The sequence below is a fragment of the Lactuca saligna genome, chromosome 6 (assembly GCF_052625555.1).
Source record: "Lactuca saligna cultivar CGN05327 chromosome 6, ASM5262555v1, whole genome shotgun sequence".
In the NCBI taxonomy this organism is placed as follows: domain Eukaryota; kingdom Viridiplantae; phylum Streptophyta; class Magnoliopsida; order Asterales; family Asteraceae; genus Lactuca; species Lactuca saligna.
In genome coordinates, this window is record NC_136422.1 from 54,458,004 (window position 1) to 54,482,416 (window position 24,413).

Below are 24,413 nucleotides of genomic sequence, written 5' to 3' on the forward strand. Positions count from 1 at the left end.
TATTGCCAAGGCACCTTATCGCTTTGCACCTCCGGAGATGCAGGAGTTATCCTCACAGCTGCAAGAGCTACTGGGGAAAGGGTTTATCAGGCCGACTAGTTCACCGTGGGGAGCCCCGATCCTTTTTGTCAATAAAAAGGATGGTTCACACCGGATGTGCATTGATTATCAGGATTTGAACAAGCTGACGGTTAAGAACCGTTACCCACTTCCGAGGATCAACGATTTATTTGATCAGTTGCAGGGGGTTCTTGGTTTTCCAAGATCAATATGAGGTTTGGGTATCATCAGATGAGAGTCCATGAGGAGGATGTTCAGAAGATGACCTTCAGGATAGGTTATGGGCATTATGAGTTCCTGGTGATGCCTTTCGGGCTTACCAATGTACCGGCATCGTTCATGGACCTCATGAATCGGGTGTGTAGGCCCATGTTGGATCGTTCGGGGATTGTGTTCATCGACGATATTTTGGTGTATTCGAGATCTAGATAGCAGCATGAGTAGCACCTGAGAGAGATTCTGGGAGTACTGAGATTGGAGAAGCTCTATGCCAAGTTCTCCAAGTGTGATTTCTGGTTACGAGAGGTCCAGTTCCTAGGACACCTCGTTAACCAGAATGGTATTTTGGTTGATCCTGCCAACATTGAGGCAGTTATAAGATGGGAAGTGTCGAGATCCCCCACCAAGATCAGGAGTCTTCTAGGAATGGCTGGATACTATCGGAGATTTATCACAGATGTTTCCAAGATTGTCGTCCCTCTCACCAGTTTGACCCGGAAGGGCGTCATGTTTACTTGGGGTCCCAAGCAGCAGACCTCATATGAGTCCCTTCGCCAGAGATTGTGTGAGGCTCCCGTATTAGCCCTTCCGGTGGGAATGGAGGATTTTGTAGCTTATTGCGATGCATCTATTTCTAGCATGGGTACGGTACTGATGCAGAGTGGGCACGTGATAGCATACGCATTGAGGAAGTTGAAGCCTCATGAGACTAGATATCCCACCCACGATCTAGAGCTAGGGTCAGTGGTGTTTGCCCTTAAGATCTGGTGTCATTATCTGTACAAGGTTCCCTTTACCATATACATGGACCACAAGAGTTTGAATTATCTTATAGATCAACCCAAACTTAACATGAGACATAATATATGGTTGGATGTATTGAAAGATTATGACTGCGAGATCCAGTATCATCCGGGCAAAGCTAATGTGGTAGCCGACACCCTGAGTCGTAGAGCAGAGAGTATCCCGATCTGAGACATGTGCATGAGGATGAAAGTGATGACTCCAGTCTTAGATATCATTCGAGAGACGCAGGCGGAAGCTGTGAGACCAGAGAACCGCAAGACGGAGCGGGTGATTGGGCAAGTGTCCAAGTTTGCGACGGACAGCCAGGGGCTTATGACCTTTAAAGGAAGGATTTGGGTGCCCTTTTCGGGTGGGGCGCGGCGTGTACTGAGAAAGGAGGCACACAAATCGAGATTCTCAAACCACCCTGGGGTTACTAAGATGTATTTGGACCTGAAAAGAGACTATTGGTGGCCCTGTATGACGAGGGATGCGGCTTGGGTGGTCGAGAGGTACATGACATGTCGCTGGGTTAAGACCGAGCACCAGTGTCCGCATGGCAAGTTGCAGCAACTAGAGGTTCCCCAGTGGAAATGGGAACAAATTTCCATGGATTTTATCACCTAGTTGCCGAGGACCACGCGGGGTGTCGATGCGATTTGGGTGATTGTGGATCGGTTGACGAAGAGCGCTCACTTTCTTGCTATTAGTGAGAGCACTTCTGCTGAGAGGTTGGCAGAGATATATGTGAGAGAGGTGGTGGCTCGGCATGGAGTCCGACATCTATAGTGTCCGATTGGGATGTGCGTTTTACTTCCAGATTCTGGAAGAAGTTCCATGAGGAATTGGGAATGCGATTGCAATTTAGTATAACCTACCACCCTCAAATGGATGGATAGAGTAAGCAGATGATTCAGACGCTCAAGAACATGCTTTGAGCATGTGTTTTGGACTTCAGTGGAAGTTGGGACACATATCTTCCCTTGGCTGAGTTTTCTAACAACAACAACCACCATTACAGTATCGGTATGCCTCCTTTTGAGCTTGTTTGTGGGAGGAGGTATCGGACCCCTATCTGTTGGGGAGAGGTGGGGCAGAGAGTGACAGGTAGCACTGAGATAGTGCGAAAGATTATTGAGCAAATCTAACAGGTTAGACAGAGTTTACTAAAGGCCCAGAGTCGCCAGAAGAGTTATGCGGACAGGAGACGATCCATGCTTGAGTTTCAGATTGTAGATTTCATTCTCTTGAGGGTATCCCCATGGAAAGGGGTGATACGGTTCAGGAAGAGGGGCAAGCTAGAGCTCCGATACATTGGACCTTTAAGGGTGACCGCCAGAGCGAGTGAGGTATCGTATCGTTTAGAGCTACCTGAGGAGTTGAGCCAGATCCATGACACCTTCCACGTGTCCTAGTTGAGGAAGTGTGTGGCTGATGAGACGACAGTGGTACCATTAAAGGATATGCAGGTGGATGTGAGCATGAATTACATCGAGAGACCGATCGTGATTTTGGATCGGAAAATTAAGGTTCTGAGGAACAAGGAAGCGCCTCTGGTTCAGGTCCAGTGGCAACATCGGAAAAGGTCCAAACAGACTTGGGAGCCAGAGTGGGAGATGCGAGAGCAGCATCCAGAGTTATTTGCGGATCACGACTTCGAGGGTGAAGTCTGATTCTAGTGGGGGAGATTGTAACATCCCAAGTCCAGGTATATTTAATAAAACCCTGATCTTGAGCTTTTGCTCATTTTTGACCATTAAGTGAGAAAAGGGTGGTGATCAAGTACACGAGGAGTACTTGAGAGTATGCTTAACGTACTCGTTTGCGTGTTAGTAACGCGGATGGCCACCTAGTACGCCGGGTGTACCAGTGGGTACATTGGGCGTACTAGGCACAAAATGAAACTCTAACTATGAGCAAGCTCCCTATTTACAAGACATGATGACCTCATTTCTGGCCACCATTCCCAGACACCAAAACCTCTAAACCCTAATTCTTCGTCCTTCTAGTTGGAGAGTGCATTTAGGAGCTTGTGAGTGCATCTTTGTGATCTTGAGGTGGATAAAGATCTTGGAAGAGAAGGAGTAAGATCCCAGAAGTTTGGATCTGAGCTTAGCTATGTGAAGGGCTTCTTAGAAAGGTATAAACCTTCAAGCTTTCTTATCCTTTGCTTTGGTTCATTCATTTGGTGTATTTAGGGTTTTAGTCCAAAAAGGTGGAGACTTTATGAGTAAATGATCTCCAAAGGCCTTGATCTACCCCTTCTCAGTGTATATTGTGATTTAGAGTCATAAAAATCCCATCTTGGACGTTATAGGTGAGCCATGCGTGAGATGTGAGCTTCTTAAGGAAGGGAGTTGTGTATTTTGAGTGTTGGTGACCTTTTCAGCCATGCAAAGCCTTAAAGTCACTGAGTTTATGGATCAAGGGACATTAGAGTAACCAGATCTGAAACATAAGTCCATGTCTTAACGGATTAAGACCAAAATCATGAGGAGTGTGAAACTGGGGCGTACGTTGGGCGTAGGGGTCGAGCACCCCGATTTTGTATAGCAGTCGAGTACACCCAATGTAGGGAGGTGGAACGTGCATCGTACTCCCAGCTGTTGACTTTTGACTTTTAGGGTTTGGTCAAGTTGTGAACTATTGAGCCTATGGAGGGGTAAAATGGTCTTTTACCCTTCTGTGATTGTGGTAGGGTGAGTCTAGCTTCTTGAGGACCAATATTAATAGGGATAATTATTATGTGATAGGTGGAGGCTAGACCATTGGGTAGAGTTCGAGATTTCCGAGTGTGCGGTTTTCACTTGCTAGCTTACGAGGTGAGTCTTCTCACTATACTTACCTTGTGTGGTAACTTTATGTGTGACCAGAGGGTCTTATATGTATGAGCTGTGTTTTGAGATATCCTGCTATTTGTTTTGTGATATGCTTACTGTGTATTATATTAAGCTGCTGAGTTGAGGGACCAGAGGGTCCATCTAAGTTGTGGGACCGGAGGGTCCCACTGAGACACATTGACCGGAGGGTCTTATTGAGTTATAGCCACGAGTGGCTAGTATGTTGTGTGTGGTATTTTGGGGAACTCACTAACCTTTATGCTTACTGTGTTATGTGTTATGTGTTTCAGGTAGTTCCGAGGATCGCGGCAAGGCACCGACATGATTGTACAACCTGGCGGGAGATTGTTTTTATGATTCTAGGATTGTGTTTTATTTGTTGACATTTTGAGACTTATGTGATTTTGAGAATTATGAAACAAGTTTTACTATGTTTGAAAATGAAAATTTTGTTTGAAAATTTAGTTGTTACACAAACGTAGTAGTCGATGCCTTGAGCCGCAAGGCGGCGTGTGCTTCGATCGGGAACGTTTGTTTGAGGATGACGGTGGTCTCTCAATTGTTGTATATGATCAAGAAGGCTCAAGTAGAGGGTTTGAAGAAAGAGAACTGGAAGATATAGTGGATTCGGGGTCAAATTCCCTTGTTTATTCGGGATAATCGAGGTCTTCTGATACAGTGTGGCCAGGTGTGGGTATCAGTATCTGGGGGTGTGAGGCAAAAAATATTGGAGGTGGCGCACAAATCCTAGTTCTCTATTCACCCGGGGGCTTCAAAGATGTATAAGGATTTGAGGTTGAGCTACTAGTGGCCCTGAATGAAGCAGCAGATCGCATGGTTCGCGGAGCGGTGCTTGACCCGAAGGAAGGTCAAGGTTGAACATCAGAGGCCTCATGGCAAGATTCAGCCGCTACCCATTCCTATGTGGAAGTGGGAAGAGATCACCATGGACTTCATCACAAAGTTACCGAGGACAACGAGGGTGTCAATGCCATATGGGTCATCATGGCCAGATTGACGATGAGTGCCCATTTTATTCCAATCTCTAAGAGTATTTCTGCTGAGAAATTAGGAAATATATATGTGCGGGAGGTGGTGATCAAGCATGAAGTGCCATTATCAGTGGTCTCAGACCGCGATGTTCGATTTACATCCAGTTTTGGCGGAAGTTCCATGAAGATTTGGGAACTCAGTTACACTTTAGTACTACATACTACTACAGACAGACGACCAGATCGAGCGGGCGATCCAGACGCTCAAGGATACGTTGCGGGCATGTGTTTTGGATTTCAGAGAGAGTTGATATACATACCTCCCACTAGCAGAGTTTTCATATAATAATAGTTATCATGCTAGTATCGACCAACCCTCGCTGAAGATATTGTCCGGTCAGAGGTGTAGGACCCCAGTTTATTGGGGTGAAGTTGGGTACCAAGTCATAGGAGGCACCGAGGTGGTGCTTAAGACTACCGAGTTGATCCAACAAGTGTGTGACAGGTTGCGAGTAGTGCAGATCTGTCAGAAGAGCTATGCTGACCAACGTAGCTCGGATCTTGAGTTCCAGGTGGGAGACTTCGTCTTGCTGAAAGTGTCACCATGGAAGGGTGTCATTCGATATCAGAAGAGGGGTAAGTTAGGGCCCCAATATATTGGAACATTCAAGATTATTGCCCGGATGGGCAAAGTGGCTTACCATTTGGATCTACCGATCGAACTTTGCCAGATTCATAACACCTTCCACGTGTCCTAGCTTCAGAAGCGTGTCACTGACGAGGCTATGATTATTTGTTTGGATGACATTCAGGTGGATGAGAGCCTAAACTACATTGAGAGGCCCATTGCGGTATTGGATAGGAAAACCAAAGTTCTTCGTAACAAAGAGGTGAAGCTAGTGAAGGTGCAATGGTAGCACCGGAAGGGCTCAGAATAGACATGGGAGCCAAAAGATGAGATGCAGGAGCATTAGCTGGATTTATTCACGTCCACAGACTTCGAGGAAGAAGTCTAGTTAAAGTGGGGGAGATTTGTAATGATTGTTCCACGTATCATTTATTTCTCAATTTTTAAGGTTTTATACTGGAACTCGACGAGTTGGGGAACTCCAACTCGTTGTGTAAGGATCATTTTAGACGCGAGATTAAGGCTCTACGCGATGAGTTGGAAGGCCCCAACTCGATGAGTAGACACTGGAAAGGAAAACCCTAATTTTCAGGGCTTGTATCCTATTTAAATGCCTTAAGCCTCATTAGTAGCCTCCCTTATCTCCCCCATCGTCCAGAGAAACCCTAGTTTACCTATTTCCTCTCATTGTGTATGGGGTGAGCTTGGAGAGTGACTTTTGGTGCTCTTTAGAAAGGAACGAGAAGCTTGAAGAGGTTATATTGAGTAGAAGACAGTAAATCCGATATTTCCTCCAGTGTTGTAGCTACATTGATGTATAAAGTCGAAACCTTGGCCTTTTATTGCTTATATATTCTTTAATGAAAGTTTATGGCCATTATTAGCCTAGTTTGGGACTATTCCTGGATTTGAGAATGAGATGAAGATTTGGCTTTAGATCTTGATATCTCAGGGCCTTTATGGACTTAAAGTTGCCAACTTTATCAAGTATTGGCCTTCCTTCATGCTCTAAGAACCTTGATAAGCTTGTTTCAGTGTTTTTAGCCCTTTGATTCCTTGCATGGATGTAAAGTTAGCAACTTTACGTGGTATCTTAACCCTAGGGGATTGGATCTGTAGATTGGGACTTTAGATTCGACTGAAAAGGGATGAATATGTTAAGACTGGGAAAACTCGACGAGTTGCCTTGACAACTGAATAAGTTAGATCGAGTTTCCTTGCCTTATGAATACCGAGTGAACTCGACAAGTTGATGAGACAACTCAGCGTGTTGTCTAGGGTTTTTACCGGTTTTTTGAACACTGAAGGAACTCGACGAGTTGCTAGATGTACTAGACAATTTGTTGTCAACATGGACTGTTGACATTGGCCTTGACCATGGTTGACCAAGTTTGACTCTAAGGGTATTTTGGTATTTCGGGATTTTCACAAATAAGTCACATAGCGGGTGTAGGCTGTTGAGTTGGAGTTGTGGATTGGGATTGATCTTATTGGTTCAGGAATTCTTGAGAGGTGAGTCTCCTCACTATACCAATGGGTCTAAGGCACTAAGGCCGATCCATTATATGATATGTGTATTGTTTGTTGATTATGTGTTATGTTGATATGAAAAATTGCATGGAAGACCCCGGGGGGAGGTGGGGGTCCTGTGGCAGTAGATTGAGACCATGTGGGGGCTCCTATGGAATTTAGTATAAGACCTTGGAAGGTTTCTATGGCATCCTAGTATGTTAGCATGATTAGCTTGTATGATATTCCTTGGTTAGCTAAGACCATGTGGGGGTTCCTATGGCAGGTAGCTAAGACCATGTGGGGGTTCCCATGGCAGGTAGTCGAGACCATGTGGGGGTTCCCATGGCAGTAGACTAAGACCACGTGGGGGTTCTAGTGGCACTCGATATAAGACCTTGGAGGGTTTCCATGGCATCCTATATGTTTGTATACATGGCTTATGTGGTATGTGTAGCTTATAGAGCTAATATGGATTATGTGATTTTGTGGATTGTATGTGGGGTATACTCTGGGGAACTAACTAAACATTAGTTTACAGTTTGTTGGTTGTTTCAGGTACTTCAGATTCTAAGGGCAAGGGACCGGCTTGATGGTGTGGCATGCACTCTCCGACGATTTTATTTATGGACACTCTGATATCATGAATAAAATGTTTGATACTGTGGATTTTGAAAAAAATTGTGATTGGTATTTTATGGTTATCGGAAACGATTTTGTTAATTAAAAATGAAAACTTTTTGGGTTGTTACACTCTGAGGCCAACCGTTATAGTGTCAGATGTTTCAGTCGACGACGGATTGTGTGATTTTAGTCGCATGTAATTATATTCATCCATTAATTAGTTAATATTGGTAGAAGTTCTTTCTCGGCTAATAGCAGGATGAAGTGGAGGGAATCCTCAAAGGAGAGTCTAGGAAGTATAGTATATCCTTGATAGGGCATTTATTAATGAGGTAGGGTGTCGATAGAAATGCAACATCCTAATGGAGTCTAGGAAGACCTATTGTGTGTGATTGTTGGGACACATACATATATATGTTTAGAAGTCGTCGTGTGTAGTGTCGGAGGTGACTTAGAAACTGTGAGGTAGTTCTTGGGATAAGTATGAGTAGGTGTAAAGGGTAGTAGAGGCATATACTACCTGAAGCACATGACTCACACTTGGATCAGGAGGAGTCACAAAGTTGCTAAGGCACCAGTAATTGGGTAGATAGTATGTCTAACACTATAAGTTCATTTTGCGTTAATTCTATTATTGCATGTTGTATGATGAAGTCTAGGAGAGTGGCTGTAAGTTCAGGCTTAAGTGGCCATAAACAACCAGGGCCGAATAAAGTAAAATTGCATAAGAGAGTTGGTTCGGAGAACCTCGTTAGATATAGCACCGAATTTAGTCGTGAGATCTAAGAAGTAATTGACCAAAGTAATCGACAAAAGGATTGCAGTCTTGGTGGGGCTGAGCAACCGATGAGTAAAGTTGTTACATGTAGCGATGTGGTTGTATGACGAACTACCATAAACCAAGGATGAAGGATCAAGTTGTTAACGTATGAAGAATGGAATGGATCCAACAACCGTCATTGTTGCTAGTAGTTTGACAATGTTAGTAATACCAACTTATATCATTTAATTATATGTATGCGCCAGTGCATTACTAGACAACATTGTGTTTGTCACGACCTTATCATGTTTTGATCATGTTATGCGAGAAGACCCCTTGTGGTGGGAACAAGTATTGATGATACGTTAGTAACGTTAGAGTAATTAGATATGACCTTATCTGCTGCTCTAACGCTCTATCGTATTAGCACGACGAGTGAGAGTTATATAAATAAATTTCCTAACTGTAGCATCATTCGTTCCTTTTTCCTCTGCCACATTCCCGACCACTACTAACATTACCGCCACCGCCACCAACCAATATAATCATATATGATTAAATAGTTTCTGAACAGATATATATATATATATATATATATATATATATATATATATATATATATATATATATATATATATATAAATTATTATACCTCTCTACCATATAATTATTCATGATTAGACCTATGATTATACGTCCATGCTGCTCCAGTATGTTGGAGCGGTAGAGCGGTAAGTAACGGAATATGTAATTAAGGTTGAATATCAAGACCTACGATTATACCTCCAAGCTGCTCCAATATATATATATATATATATATATATATATATATATATATATATATATATATATATATATATATATAGAGAGAGAGAGAGAGAGAGAGAGAGAGAGAATCGCTACAATTTTTTGCTGACTCAATTATTAAAATACGAAAACAATCGGATAACTAGACAACAACATTATCCGTTTTGTATATTCGGCTTATGTTCGGTGATAAACCGTTAAATACCGATTCAAATATTCCACCATGAAATCATGCCGGTTTTAAACAGTGACCAAGAACACTCTTGAAAGTGGATAACAAATCCAGTTTGTGACACCTCAAAGATATATCATATACTATATAATCATATAAATTTTATATAAAATCACTTTTTTATCATTTACAATTTTTAGTTTTATTTTTCTTTTTAAACAACCATTTTATAAATAACGAGCACTAACAAACAAAAAAACTTACAAGATATTAAATGGACAACGAGCCCAATGGTACCAATTACAAAAACCAAAATTACCTTTAGAATTAACCCACTTCAACACCCATGTGATTATAAACAAGCATTACATCACCAAACTTAAGGGGTCCAAAACTCTTGAATTTGGTGGTTGAGTAGGCTGTTTTCCAAGCTATTTAATTCGAACTTCTGTCTATAAATTGCAATGACATGAGCCTCGATCCTTGGTCCAACAAGTTTGATAACTTATACTAAAACAAATCATCCAAAATGCAAAGTCAATTGGAATCAGATTTGAAGGAATTGAGGGAAACTTTCCATTCCGGGAAAACAAAGGAATCATCATGGAGGATTTCACAACTCCAAGGATTACTCCATATCCTTGAAGATAGAGAAAACGATTTTTTCATGGCTCTTAAACAAGATCTAGGCAAGCATCATATCGAAGCGTATAGAGATGAGGTATTTTTCACATCTCCTTGATTTTTTTAAATGATAACACATTACTTCAAGTTCGATTTCCCATGGAAAATGATTCGACTGAATTTAGAGTTTCTTAGATCATTTCAAATCAGAATCAGTTACTTAAACTTTAGACTTTAATAGTTTGATAAAATTTTCATTTATATACTTATCCGTTAAGTGGTCCAGAAAATCATTAAAAATAAAAGTAATTTTATATTTGTGCATCTATGTTGATCATTGAGTTTTGTTTTATTACACCCGACTTCTTATCTTGTTTGTCTTTTCCATTATTTTGAATCGAAGAAAACTTATATCATTTTTTTTTATCAAAAATAATACCCACTTAGTGTGTGTAAATCTGTGTGTTTTTATTGTGAAACGTAAGATCCAAATGATCCAAAAATTTTGCAGATTGGAACAGTGGTGAAATCTATAAATTATGCTTTGGGAAACTTGAAGCAATGGATGGCTGGCAAAAAGGTAACTTACACTATGTAATTTCAATTTTGTCACTATGTAATATGTTTCAAATTTGTCCATCTAGCTTTTTAAGGCACATGATGAAAAAGAACATAGGGTAAAATGCAAGATTTATATTTTATCTTAAAATGTACAGTTTGAACAGAGATGGAGTCGGAATTTAAAAATAAAAAAGACGGATATCCTCACATCATATAACATATTAAAATATACTATTATACATAAATAAAGTAGAGTGTAAAATTTAAAAAAAAATTGAAAGAAAAATTTGTCAATAATATATAATAGAAGTTACATCAATCATTATAAAAATCAATATCAATATTAAAAGTTCTCGAAATACCATAAACATGGACTAATATTCATCCATTAATATCAATTTTAAAAAGTTTTAAAATGACTATAAGAATCGACTAATATTTATCGATAAGCCTCCCTTTTATTGATTAAAGAATTGAAATCGCATAAATTAGCAACGTCGCCGGAAACAAAATTTTGAATTGGAAATAAAGATCGTCAAAACGAATAAAAATAACTATAAAAGTTATTTATGAGCAAATGGGGTATAATCAATTGATACCAACAAAATCACAAAAGTTATTTATGAATAAATGGGGTATAATCAATCGATACCAAAAAAACCGACATATAACGATGGTATTAAGTTGATTAAACTAAAAAAAAATAGGGGGTAGAGTAGAATGAATAAAGGTGGAGGCGGTGTGTTTTAAGTCAAATCGTGGGCTCTATTTAGTATTTTCTATATAATAATTGTTTTACTTTTAAGTATATAGGCTAAAAATTACATATGGATTCATTTTATTTAGAAAAATTAATTATACTTCTATTTTTATTTTTGTACATCTTTCTATCCATTTGAAATGAAATGAGTATATTAAAATATTATTAATTTTATTAGATATAACTCATGTTACCATTTTACCATTTTACGTTAGTAGAAAGAAATTGTAAAAGAATATTTAATTTCTTTATTTATAAGAGGTTGAGTGGCAGAGCATCCGACTAGTACAACATTTATGAATTTGAGTAAATGACTTTTATATCGTAGGTTTGTAAGAGTTGTTTTGTATCTATTATCATAATAATGATAATAAGTTAGTTTTTTTCATCTTTTTCAATTACATTAATTGTTACTGAAAGATCTTTTTCATGCACACCAAACACAATGACTAGTTATGAATATGGACTCCACATGTTTTTATTTATTTTAATTTACAGTAATAAATGTTCATTATATTCACCTAAAAGTAGAAAACTCAATGATTGAATCTGTTGAAGGGTAAAATAGTAAATTCCGTTCGTGAATAAATTGTTAACAGGCGAGATTGCCCCTGGCTGCATTCCCAAGCAAAGCGGAGTTGGTTCCGGAGCCTCTGGGTGTTGTTCTCATTATCTCATCTTGGAACTTCCCGATTGGTACTCAATTACCCCTCCAACTTTTAATATTTTTACATAAACAACCTTTATACCATTTCTTGCAACAAAATAGTATAATTTTGTATGAAAAAAGATTTCTTTCTTCAACCAATTATATGGATATTTTTTGTAACTAAGATATTTAGGGACTATGATTGTTAACTTTTGAAAATTTTACATTTGTTTGTATTAAATTTCAGAAAATATTTATTTCCATGAAACTTATTTTCATTAGTAACATAATAAATATGATTTTCTATGCAAATTCTTATGTTTTGAAATTTTAGGGTTGTCGTTGGAACCAATGATCGGGGCATTAGCTGCGGGGAACACAGTAATTCTAAAGCCGTCAGAATTAGCTCCTATGTGTTCTTCGATTCTTGCTAAAACAATCCATGATTATCTTGACTCTACCGCGGTTAAAGTTATTGAAGGTGGATCAGATATCGGTGAAAAACTCCTTCAACAAAAATTTGCAAAGATTTTCTTCACTGGTTAGAATTCGACTTCTTTTAGAACACTATAAAATGATATTTTACATCATTTTAATTTTAATGCTATATTGAAAGGGAGTACACGAGTGGGTAGGCTTGTGATGTTAGCCGCTGCACAACATTTAACTCCTGTGACTTTAGAGTTGGGTGGAAAATGCCCTGCTTTGATTGATTCATTTTCCAGTTCTCGGGACACAAAGGTAAATTCTATTTTATAGAAAGAGTCAAATACAAAAATGAAATTTAGTCAATTTTTGGTAAGTTAGAAAAATGGTGTATGTGGCATAGTAAACTTAGGTTCGGTCAAATTTTAGTTTTGGTACATGGTTTATAGTCACGGTTTTTTTTTTTTTTTTTTTTTTGAAACGGAGAAATTTTATTAATAACTACAACTATAAAGAAACAAGGTCGAGCAAAGAAAAACAAAAAAAACATATCACAAACAAAAACGATTACAAGATATCAAAGAGAGAGCAAACCTAAACCGTCCATTTACAATTCCCATAATTACCCCTATGTTTGATCCAACCAAACACCATAGCGATCACACTATCCACCAACATAGAAGAGAAGCACTCAGATTATTAAAATTATTGTTGTTTCTCGCTTTTCATATACACCATAAGAAACCATAGAGGATAACCAACAAAATCTTCTATTTTTTGAACAATTTTCCCAAGTTGCAGCAAATTGCACAAGCCCCCAACTGAATTAAAATTCGGCCACGAGATACTACAACAATTGAAGATCCACCTTAGGGAAACTTCCACCTCATGACAACTTAAGAAAAAATGATTGGAACCGTTGATTCCACCATTGCAGAAATGACATGAGATGTTCGAGATAGAAATATCCCATCGGGCTAGAGCCACAGCCGAAGGAAACCTATCAATACAAGTTGTCCAAACAAAGACAATAATTTTCAATAGGACCAAGCTTAACCAAACAGTCGGATTAGGCATACGAAAGTGAACTTAGAATCGATTATGACACACAAATCATGAACGGAAAAGTTCCCGTTAGAAGAGAACTTGGATTTCCAAATATTCAACACGTTACTCAAAACCATCTCTTTTGTGCAGCCCTTTAAACCTCTAAATTCCTCGGTTTCAATATAGCTACTAGGAATTCTCTTCCAAGCCCCGACAAATCTATTATTCAAGATTCTCTCCTCAATATAACATGATTTTTTCTTATCAATGGCAAAAAAGAGTTAGGAATCGTGTAGTCAATGAACCGCAACTTGTCCAATCGTCTAACCAAAACAAAACAGTATTACCGAAACCAACATGTATTTGAAAAACTAAAGAGATGTTGATTTCGACCTCCTCCACCACTTCTACATTTTTGGTCCATCCAACTCGCTAATAGATTCAATATTTTTCTTGAAAGGATTATCATGAAAACTTTCTTTTTACGCAACATATATATATATATATATATATATATATATATATATATATATATATATATATATAGAGAGAGAGAGAGAGAGAGAGAGAGAGAGAGATATGAAAACTTTCTTTCTGCGCAACATTTTTTTTAATAAAAACATATTTTTAGATTCCTATAGCAATGATTAAGAGATGGAAAAACTAAGGCAAAAAAAAAATCATTTTTGGTCATATAACGTTTATGCATATAATAACGTCAAATCCTTCTTAATAAATGAAGACATGTCAATTTCCCATAAGTTTTAACACTTATAATATTTTTGAAATAAATAATATCCACATGTTAATTTATGTTTTTTTTTCAAAATATAAAATTAAAAAACCATATAATTTTATACTTATAAATGTAAAGTATCAAATATAATAAATATTATAATAAATTACAATTAATATTTTTTTCATTTCTTATTTTAAAATTTTATTTTAAAAAATATTTATTATTTACATTTTAATATTTTTTTTAATCAATCAGTATAATACACGGGTTTTACACTTAATGCATGTGAAAAAAAAACCTTTTAAATTTTTTTTAAAACAGACTTAGACACAACTTATATGCATGTTTTTTTTATGTATGTATGATCTATATGTGTGCATACATATGTATGTATGTGTATCTACATACTTTATATACATATCCCAAAAAATAGTTTTTCATAACTTTTTTTAAGAAATATCTTCATCACCGGTATAAAATCCTAATCATGTGTTTTTTTCTTGAAAAATGTTGTGTAGAACAAAATATGCATATGACGTCATCATATGCATATACTTCATATGCATATGGAAAAACGATCTTTTTGCTAATTTTTTCCCATTTCTCTTAATTGATGCTGCTATAGAAGTCTAAAAATGTGTTTTTTTTTTTTTAAATGTTGTGTTGAAAAAATTTCTCAATTTAACTGGGGTTTCTAGCGTCTTTTAGTTCTCATTTGATCTCATATATATATATATATATATATATATATATATATATATATATATATATATATATATATATATATATATATATATATATATATATATATATATATATGTGTGTGTGTGTGTGTGTGCCCACGTAAATCGGCGACGATAAATAACTGTATTGATGAATAATTTTCTTATGGAGAAATAATTATTAGATTGTATTATTAGTTATTATGTATAAAAAAATTACCACTTTTAAATAAAATATTTATGTTTAAATCTTATATTTATATCGTCTGTTTATATATTAAATAAATTAAGATCGGTTTCCAATTTAAGACATGTAAATTAATTTATATACATAAATTTAATATTTTAAAATTATCATTTTGCTCCGAATTAAAATTTTAAATAACATTCCTTAATTCAATGCTTCAAATTTTTTTGCAAGTATTAATGATTTATTTATGTATAATTGATCTATACAAAAATCTTTATAACTTCTATTTTAAAAAATTCAAGATATGACTAATATGTTTTATAATATAGTATAAGATATACAAATGACATTTGGGTAAATACAAAAATACAATACAAAATGTTGATGATTTTAGTATCACCGTGTCATTTTGGACGTGTTTAGCACGAAGTTTTTGGAAACGTTTAGGAGCTTCTAGCTTTTAACTTTTGACAAAACATTCTAACTTAAACAAAAAGTTTCGTTTGGTTGTACGAGCGTTTAACTTTTAGTTTAAACAAAACGCTCCGAAGTTAAAAGCTACTTAATGTAGCGTTTAACAAAACGATACTGAGCTTTTGAAACCAGTTTCCATAATTACCCTTAAAAATATATTTATATATTTATTTATTTTTAGTCAATTGTCCTTTTATGTAATTTTATATATTTCAAAAGCTTTCAGCTACTTTTGCCAAACACTCATATAACAAATAAAAGTTATAGCTTACCGCAACACGCTACCCGCTACCCGCTTCCAGCTAACAGTTATTTTTGCCAAACATGCCCTTTATGTAATTGGAATTAACATGTAAGCTAAGAGGCTTCATAATTTGTACTATAATATATGTACATGTATGTATGGGGTGTATGCACGTATAAAATCGAATTGGAAGCCGGTTTGATGACAAGTTGGGGGTCTGGGGGCAGCGCCCTTTTGGCGGGTTCTAGGGGCAGAACCCCTGACTGGGTGGGAAAATCAAATTCTTCAGGGTGATTATGGTAAAACTGATGAAAATAATTCATGACGGCCAACCCTAAGAAGCAAACCCTATATTTCGTTTATTATAGAAACGACTCTTCTCTTTGAGAAGAGATACAAAAATATTAGCTATCTTTTCTTCAGACGAACATAGAATCCTTCTAGCAATTTGACTTACGTTTTCTGTGCCTAGATTCGTAAGTGTCATCTTGGATCATCCTAGATACAATTTATTGCAACCATACATAATGTAGAAATATCAATTCGGAAAATGCCCACACGATCCAAGGGGTAACCGGATCTCCAACATAAACCATAATTCCTCTAGCACAAAAGAGATGAGTGGGTGAATTAGTCTTGCGGTAAAAATTGAGGCATAGAGCATGGCCAACAAATCGCTACATTAGGGCTCGACGGAGAGACCGTATAAAGATTTTCCAACGTCATAATTCGTATTTTAACGTACATATGGAGTTGAAGAAAGAAAAAATGTGTAAGGGAAAAACATGTGGAGGAAAGCAACATGCCAAAGATATAAAATTGTTGTTGCAGAACGCCGATCATGTATGAAAATAATCTATTTCTATTTATTTTATATTATTTTAAAAAGAATTTAAAAAATTTAAGTATTTATTAAAAATGAAATTAAAGGGACAAAAAGCAAGAGGTGTGGTTAAACCATAGCACATACCCTAAAAACAGCAGAAATTGGATTAAACATGTAGTTTTTACTTTTTACTATAGCACATAATCATTTTCTTAATTTACTTCAATTTTTTATGAATCAATGACATTTAAATATTATGTGTACTACTTAACAATAAATTTTATTAATTTTCACTTTTAGATGGCGACAAAAAGAATCGTTTGGGGGAAGTTTGGAGCGAGTGCCGGGCAAGCTTGTATCGGCATTGATTATATCCTTGTTGAGAAAAAGAATTTGTCAAATTTGGTAAAATCGTACAGAAAAATATCTATATTAATGTCGAATTGCATTTTTTTTTCTAATATTTTTATCATAAATTTATGCAATGGCTTAATTATTTTAGGTGGAATTATTGAAAAAATATATCAAGCAATGTTTTGGAGATGATCCAAATGGATCTAATAGCATGTCTAAGATAATTAACAAGAAGCATTTTTCAAGATTGAAGAGTCTCTTAGATGAACACATGGTCAAATCTTCGGTGGTTTATGGTGGTTTGTTTGATGAAGAGAACTTGTAAGTCCTTTGTTTTGATCTTTTTGAGGGTGGGTAAAAAATATTAGTTTTGCTATATATTTATATGTATAATGTTTTAAAACATTTAGAATACATGTCTTACGAGTATAATTTATTTTAATCATACAAAACATGTATACTAACTTTGGGTTTTTATATTTCTTTCAATTAAATTACGTGGAAATGTAGGTTCATTGAGCCGACAATATTGGTCGATCCCCCACTTGATGCTGCAATTATGACCGAAGAAATTTTTGGTCCATTACTTCCAATTATTACAGTAAGAAATATTTCTTCAATCCATTAAATGTTGTGAATTAACCATTTAAGTGTAACACGTTACATAGACCTACCAAGATATTTTCCATTTTTGATAAGTCCCTAAAATTTTGTTTTATTAATGCAAGAGTCAGTTTGTTTGTTTGTTTGTTTTTTTCTTTTCTTATTAAGCCTAAAAATCCGGTAAACACTTTTAAAATAATCATTGTTGCTGGTTAATATAGGTTTTCAGGGTGAAATTATAATAAACAACCAAAAGTGATTTTTTCGTTAATAAGGTTAAAGTTTAAGGATTTTTTTGAAAAAAAAATCCCTTTTTATTTATACTAAATTAATTTGAAAAAAAAAACTCATTTATTTATTAAAAAACTCAAGTGTTATTTTGTAAATATATACCATTTTTTTGAGCTTAATTGCTTATTCACAAAATAACCAAAAAAGTCATCACTAATTGTATTGGTTTTGGCCATGCATGCTTACCCATATATAATAGATGAGATTTGGTGTTCTCATGGCTTTAATATCATGTATTGAAAGGAAAATGGCAACATCTTGATAAAAGTAATTTTTCATTCCCTCCTATTAGAAGTCACTCTTATATCAAATGTAGGGGTGGCAATTTTCGACATAACTTGTAACCCGATACTAATCCAACCCGAAAATAATCGGGTTTGGGTTGAGATTTTTGACCCGTCAACCACCAATCCTTTTATTTCATAAGTTGGGTTGGGTTATCTGTTTGAGTTCGCGGATCAACCCGCCAATCCGTGTGTGTGTATATATATATATATATATATATATATATATATATTACATCTAAAAAAATGATATATTTAATTATTAATGAAATTTGATTTCCATCCGTATTCATAATATTTTTTATCATTGTATTCCTTCCGTATTCATATGTGACTAATCTGCGTTTATGGTTCATTAATCAAAAAAAGAAAAAAAATACATATTGTTCTTTTCATAAGTCACAAACGAAGAACACATGCACTTTCTCTAAGTGTTTTTTTTATTTTTATTTTTTATTTTTTTTATTTGGATGTTATTGACTTAATGAATTTATGTTGAAAACCTTTTTTTATGCTAATTACTTTAATCATTTTATGAATTTATGTTGAAAAAACCTTATTTTTTAAAATTCATTGCTTATTTATTAAACGAGTTATATTGATTGGGTTTGACCCATTAACTTGTGAACCCGCGAACTCATATACTTAAACGGGTTATATGGGTTGGGTTGGGTTGAGGTTTCCAACCCACCAACCTGTGATCAGCCAATCCATCAACATATATATTATACGGGTTGGGTTGAGTTTATGTTTTCTAACCCACCAACCTGCTAACACGAACCCAACCCAATTACCAGGCCTAAATTCAAATGGAGAGAAAATGAAGAATTCCTTACAAGGATGTGAATATCTCTCTTTTTAAATCGTGTTTTAAATTGTGAGAGCATTGTATCCTATCATAGTCATAGTACTCCAATATGAATGACCCTCTCAAAAGTCTTTCTATTGAGTTGTCGAGACGATATTTGTTTCCTATGTTAACACCAAAAGTACAACTTTTTGGATGCAGTTGGAGAAAATTGAAGACAGTATTGACTTCATAAGATCAAGGCCGAGCCCGCTTGCTCTATATGCCTTTACAAAAGACAATAATCTCCAAAAGAGATTGGTTTCTGAGACATCATCCGGAAGCCTTACGTTCAATGATGTCATCCTTCACGTAATTCTTAACCTCGTGACACCATTCCTTTTCTATTATTTACTAGAAACTAATTTTTGTATAAATTTTAAATAAATGCAGTACGTGGTGGATACTTTACCGTTTGGTGGAACAGGCGGGAGTGGGTTTGGAAGATACCATGGAAAATACTCGTTTGATAATTTTAGTCATGAGAAGGTGGTATTGACAAGAAGCTTCTTTATAGATATATGGTTCAGATATCCGCCATGGAACGATGCAAAGTTACAATTGATTAAGTCTGGATTAAGATTTGATTATCTTGCAATTGTGTTGATAGTATTAGGTTTGAAAAGGAAGGCTTGAGGATTTACTTTTAGTTCTTTTGTTTTTTTCTTTTTAATTTAAATGGAGCTATTTATATGCATTATGTAAGAGTTGAAAAAGATGGTTTGATCTCTTTTTCTAATCAAGTACTTTGAGTATGATGTGTGAATTCTGATGTGGTGTTATGATCTCATCGGTCATTTTCAATTTGTGGTGGAGTTGGTGCTGTTTTTAATATACCAAAAGTGTATTTATTTAATATGGTCCATTGGACCTTTTGGCATGAACCATATTAACCCTGATTTTTTTTTTACTAACACCCAAATAAATGTAAAAAATAGCAACTCACTTGAAACATATTGTTTCATTTCATTTTTTTTTTTTTTTACTAATACATTTTACTTTGTAAAATCGACATAGTTATAGCATTTTATTCTTTTCAAAATATCCTTTAAGTCTACATCAAATTATGGTTAGTTTAGTAAATTTGCCTTCGAAAAAATCTACCCAATTATATATGATAAAGAAAATTGCTTTGTATTCGGTTGATACTCTTATTGGGTAGAATATTAAACTACAATGTTGTAATAGGAAAAGATGAAACTAGAATGTTATAGTAATCAAAATCAACTTAAGCTCCTATTTCTTGCATTTAACATTTTTTAGTACAAAGTGTCATCTTAAAAAAAAAAAAAAAAAAAAAAAAAAAAAAAAAAAAAAAAAAACTCATGAAAGTACAAGAAGACACATTAAAAAGAAAGAAAAAAAAAAAGTAAATGGTAAATGGAAGGTAATTCAAACTCTAATCACTCTGTAATCTTATTTAACACATAAGATATTCATCCAATTAGAAAAATAAAAATATTACTCTAATAAAATTAGGGGTATTAAGAAACCACTTTCCTTTTTCTATGTTCACTTACTTAATTTTTCAGAATGTTTTGGAATATGAACCACCACCTCCTTGTAACAAATAGGGCAAGCCTATTAATAATACGAGTTTAAATATTAGTCAAAGTAAAAAAAAAAAAAAAAACAAGAATGGCAATAATGTAAATAAACCAAAAAAAAAACGATTTTACCTTGTTGATGCTAAGCCATTGAGTTCCACATCCCGAGTGATAGATATGTTTGCAAGGAAGAGTGATCTGGCGTTCACCTCGTTTATATTCCATCTGACAAATCACACACCTGAAAGAATTGCCATGCAGACATTTTATGTTTTGTCACATCAGCTTTCCACTAACTTTATCAGACGAAAGTTTAGTAAGTTAAACCTTATCCGATTATTGACCAATTGTAAAACTTTTTTTTTTCTATAAATAAATGTATTACAAAACCTTGTCATTTTTTACTCAAACATTACTTTTTTAAAATGAAATATTACACCACAAAAAACATTTACTTCATATCAAATGGTTGAATTATTTATGCATTGTCTCTAATGGTAAAAACTAGTTTTGAGGTAGATTCTAAAATCCAAATGTTTCCTCCCATTGAAGATGCTATTACTTTTGTCCTTTTTTTTACTTTTTTATGTCAAAACTAGTTTTATTGTCTTTTTATCTATTTGTGCATTTCATACAATATCTACCTTTTTTTTACTTTAACCCTTATTCCTTGTTATATTTCCATGGATATATATATATATATATATATATATATATATATATATATATATATATATATATATATATATATATATATATATATATATATATATAGTCTATAAAGTGAAGTATTTGTTACCTTTCGCTTTTTGATTTTTTTCTCCAGAAGAAGCCACACTTGAACTTTGAAACATGGAGAAGAGAAATAGCTTCTTGAGATAGACCACGACTTTGACTTCCAACAACCTCACCTAACTCTAGCAATTCCTCATAAGTCATATTGTCAAGATCAACATTATCTTCCCACACAACCTATAAGATTTTATAAATGTAACATTGTTATAACTTATAACACATAATCTTAAAAAGAAAAGACTTTATAGTGAGAAAGCTTCAGAAATTAGACCTGATGTTGATCACCATGATTGTGATTAGGATTATGATTATGATTATGATTACTCTGTGGATCTGAAAATTTGAATATGAAAAAGTTAGTTTTGGGGTTGAGTGTGAAAACATTTTGAAAATAGCAAAAAGAATTCAATGCTTACTATCTGAAGGATTGGAGGTTGAAATTGAATGTCCATTTTGTTGCATATGTACAGGTGTACTTCTTTCATTATTCATGGTGGAGGTATTTTCTAGTTGTCTAGTGAATCCATTGTTCCCATATAGTGGATCATTGATTGCATAAGCATTAAAATAATCATAGTATGAGAAATTCTCAGGTTCTGAATATGCAAACTTGTATGAACTGGTATTCATTGTGTAGTTTGTGCTATCCTGTAAGTTATATGATTCCTCAAATTTTCACAGGAACCATAATACACATAATAAAGAAGGTAAAGGTTATGTCTAGATGATTACCTGAGGATATGTAACATCAGAAAAAATGAAATTGACATGCTCATATGTAAGTCCTTCAAAGAAATCCATTAAGCTTCCACTCAAACTATGGAGGATGTTGAATTCAGTTTGTAGATGACAGTTCATTCATGAATGATGAATTCCCCTTTATTTAACAAGAGTGTTTCTTAAACAAATTGACATCGATTTTTCAAGCATTCTTCGATGGGTATACAGTATACTAGCAGATCAACAGGAGTAAATGCAAATCCTACAAAAGAAACATTATACCTGAATTAAATCAAGCTACTTTAATCTGTTCAAGTCATCAATACTCTGATTTAATCAACATCATCAAGCACAAATATACAAAAAAGCTCCTCTAATTCGCTATTGTAATAACATAAATAACATATGAATAAAACCAAACGCAATAACTAATTCCTAATTTCCGCTACTTCTTTCCAAAATTGTTTGTTGCAGAAACTCCACGAAATTCAATTGCTTGACACAATCAGAAACAGAAACGTAGAACTAATCAACGCTTTCCTTTTTACTTTAATTTTATTTCATTTCCGATCAAAAACTTAGATCACAATTCACATAATCAGTTAATCATTCGATCCCTGTGCAAAATTAAGACAATTTACCGATCGCAGTACTAGCAAACAAAATTATTCTATCATGGCGATTATGTTACCTACATTGATCGAATGATCGCTTCTTTTCCGGCCGCCGTGATGATGAATTCGTCAACCTGGCTTTCTATCTATCTACGAATCTAACTACATATATACAAACATATGGTGTATGTATATGTATATATAAAGAGAGAGAGAATGAAGCTTTCTCTCACTAAAACACTTTTGATCTCTTTTCTCTAATCTGTATTCTCTCCTTCCTCTGTAATCACACAGTCTCTGTTGTGGGGTGGCGCCTTTTTGCAGGGAGTTGTTAACAGTAAAATGAGACACGCGATCTCCGTTTTAAAACTAAAATAGTATTAACTTTTGCTTCTAACTAAGAACATATAATATCTATCTAAAGCAAGTAAATTTGATATATTAATTTAACAAATAAATTTCTGAAATGTCGTTTTTTATTTACAAATCAACGAATCAAATAGTTTTAAGGCTTTAAAAAATATATAAAATGAACTGTCATATATATTTAATTTTAGATATCGTTTACAATGAACAATAAACCGCCCACCAATTTCCAGACAGTCCTAGGATTAGGTGTACGATACGATGGACCACATGGGATTACACTTGAGTCCTTATCATAGTTGATGATGGGGTTCACCAAATGCTTAACTACTTCCCACCCAATCGTAATCACTTAGATTAGTGACTAAAAGAAATTTGATTTTAATACCTTAGAGAAAATGCTTTACATATATATTTTAGGAAAAAAAAAAAAACAAACAAACAAATATACTTTTATTGATAACTAGAAGGATTTGCATGGGGTGGAAGGTGTCTTTATGAAAATTTAATGGCGTGACTTTGAAAAACGGCTCCAAAAATGTAAAACAAACCAAGGGCTCCATTCTATAATCTCATGTACAAACTATAGAAATTAAAGTACAATAGTTTTTTTTTGTATTTATACTTTTTTAAGTAGCTATTTCGTTAAACACTTATGGTGTAAGAAAACATTACATTTCAACTATTTAGCAACTCAAACACCAATTCTGGTTTTTGGTAAAGTTCTAATATTGTTACTGAATCTTTGGTTTATATTATAGAGTGGTTGAAGATGTGACACATTATGCAAGTGAAATTGTCCATGAACATTTTAATTATCTGTCATTAACTAATTCAGCTCCATCAATGATTCATGTATCATTTTTGACATCTATATAATCAAAAACATGCTTCCCTCCACCACCAATAGCCGCCTGGGTTGACCCTAAAAAAATCTCATCGAATGTAATTGCTTAAAAACACCGCTTCCCAAATGAGAAAACATTGTTTTCTACGGTTGTTCTATCAAAAAGTGCCAATATTTAAAAAGTATTTATTGGATGGTAATATATATATATATATATATATATATATATATATATATATATATATATATATATATATATATATATATATATATATATATATGCATTTCCCTTTACTAATAACATATTGATCCACAAATATTGGCACATAAATGGAGCTTAAAATTAAAATGATAAAAGCATTAAAGTCTCACCAGAAATTAACTAATTGTTTAGTAGATGACAAATGTTAGGTTTTGGGTACTAGCAAACAGATTTAATACTATGCATTTTAAGTGAACTTATAGTTTTTCCAAAATAAAAGTAAA

At 34.6% G+C, this 24,413-nt stretch overlaps 2 protein-coding genes across 3 annotated transcripts; one reads left to right on the forward strand and one right to left on the reverse strand.

Annotated features, from left to right (window-relative positions):
• Window positions 1-9,791: 9,791 nt before the first annotated feature.
• On the forward strand, window positions 9,792-19,894 carry LOC145000760 (aldehyde dehydrogenase family 3 member F1-like). Its single transcript, XM_078960032.1, has 10 exons — window positions 9,792-10,118; window positions 10,533-10,601; window positions 11,942-12,038; window positions 12,326-12,532; window positions 12,608-12,732; window positions 16,960-17,064; window positions 17,162-17,334; window positions 17,524-17,614; window positions 19,201-19,350; window positions 19,432-19,894. Exons 1-10 carry the CDS (start codon window positions 9,927-9,929, stop codon window positions 19,672-19,674), a joined length of 1,452 nt encoding a protein of 483 aa, XP_078816158.1. The 5' UTR covers window positions 9,792-9,926; the 3' UTR covers window positions 19,675-19,894.
• Window positions 19,895-20,429: 535 nt separating this feature from the next.
• On the reverse strand, window positions 20,430-23,090 carry LOC144999971 (E3 ubiquitin-protein ligase BIG BROTHER-like). Of its 2 annotated transcripts, none has more exons than XM_078959114.1 (7): window positions 22,796-23,090; window positions 22,113-22,362; window positions 21,797-22,028; window positions 21,652-21,713; window positions 21,385-21,557; window positions 20,718-20,826; window positions 20,430-20,619 (listed from the first exon to the last, which is right to left on the reverse strand). In XM_078959114.1, exons 2-7 carry the CDS (start codon window positions 22,236-22,238, stop codon window positions 20,551-20,553), a joined length of 771 nt encoding a protein of 256 aa, XP_078815240.1. In that variant the 5' UTR covers window positions 22,239-22,362; window positions 22,796-23,090; the 3' UTR covers window positions 20,430-20,550. The 2 variants fall into 2 exon arrangements, with proteins under 2 accessions (XP_078815240.1, XP_078815241.1); XM_078959115.1 differs by having other exon boundaries at window positions 22,792-23,090.
• Between the last annotated feature and the right edge of the window lie 1,323 nt (window positions 23,091-24,413).

Coding starts and splice junctions, on each gene's coding strand:
- LOC145000760 (XM_078960032.1), top strand. CDS start 9,927: ATGCAAAGTCAATTGGAATCAGATTTGAAGGAATTGAGGGAAACTTTC. Junction 10,602..11,941: donor AATGGATGGCTGGCAAAAAG/GTAACTTACACT, acceptor AATTGTTAACAG/GCGAGATTGCCCCTGGCTGC. Junction 12,039..12,325: donor ATCTTGGAACTTCCCGATTG/GTACTCAATTAC, acceptor TTGAAATTTTAG/GGTTGTCGTTGGAACCAATG.
- LOC144999971 (XM_078959114.1), bottom strand. CDS start 22,238: ATGAACTGTCATCTACAAACTGAATTCAACATCCTCCATAGTTTGAGT. Junction 22,029..22,112: donor CTGATGTTACATATCCTCAG/GTAATCATCTAG, acceptor TATAACTTACAG/GATAGCACAAACTACACAAT. Junction 20,827..21,384: donor AAAAAATCAAAAAGCGAAAG/GTAACAAATACT, acceptor CAATTCTTTCAG/GTGTGTGATTTGTCAGATGG.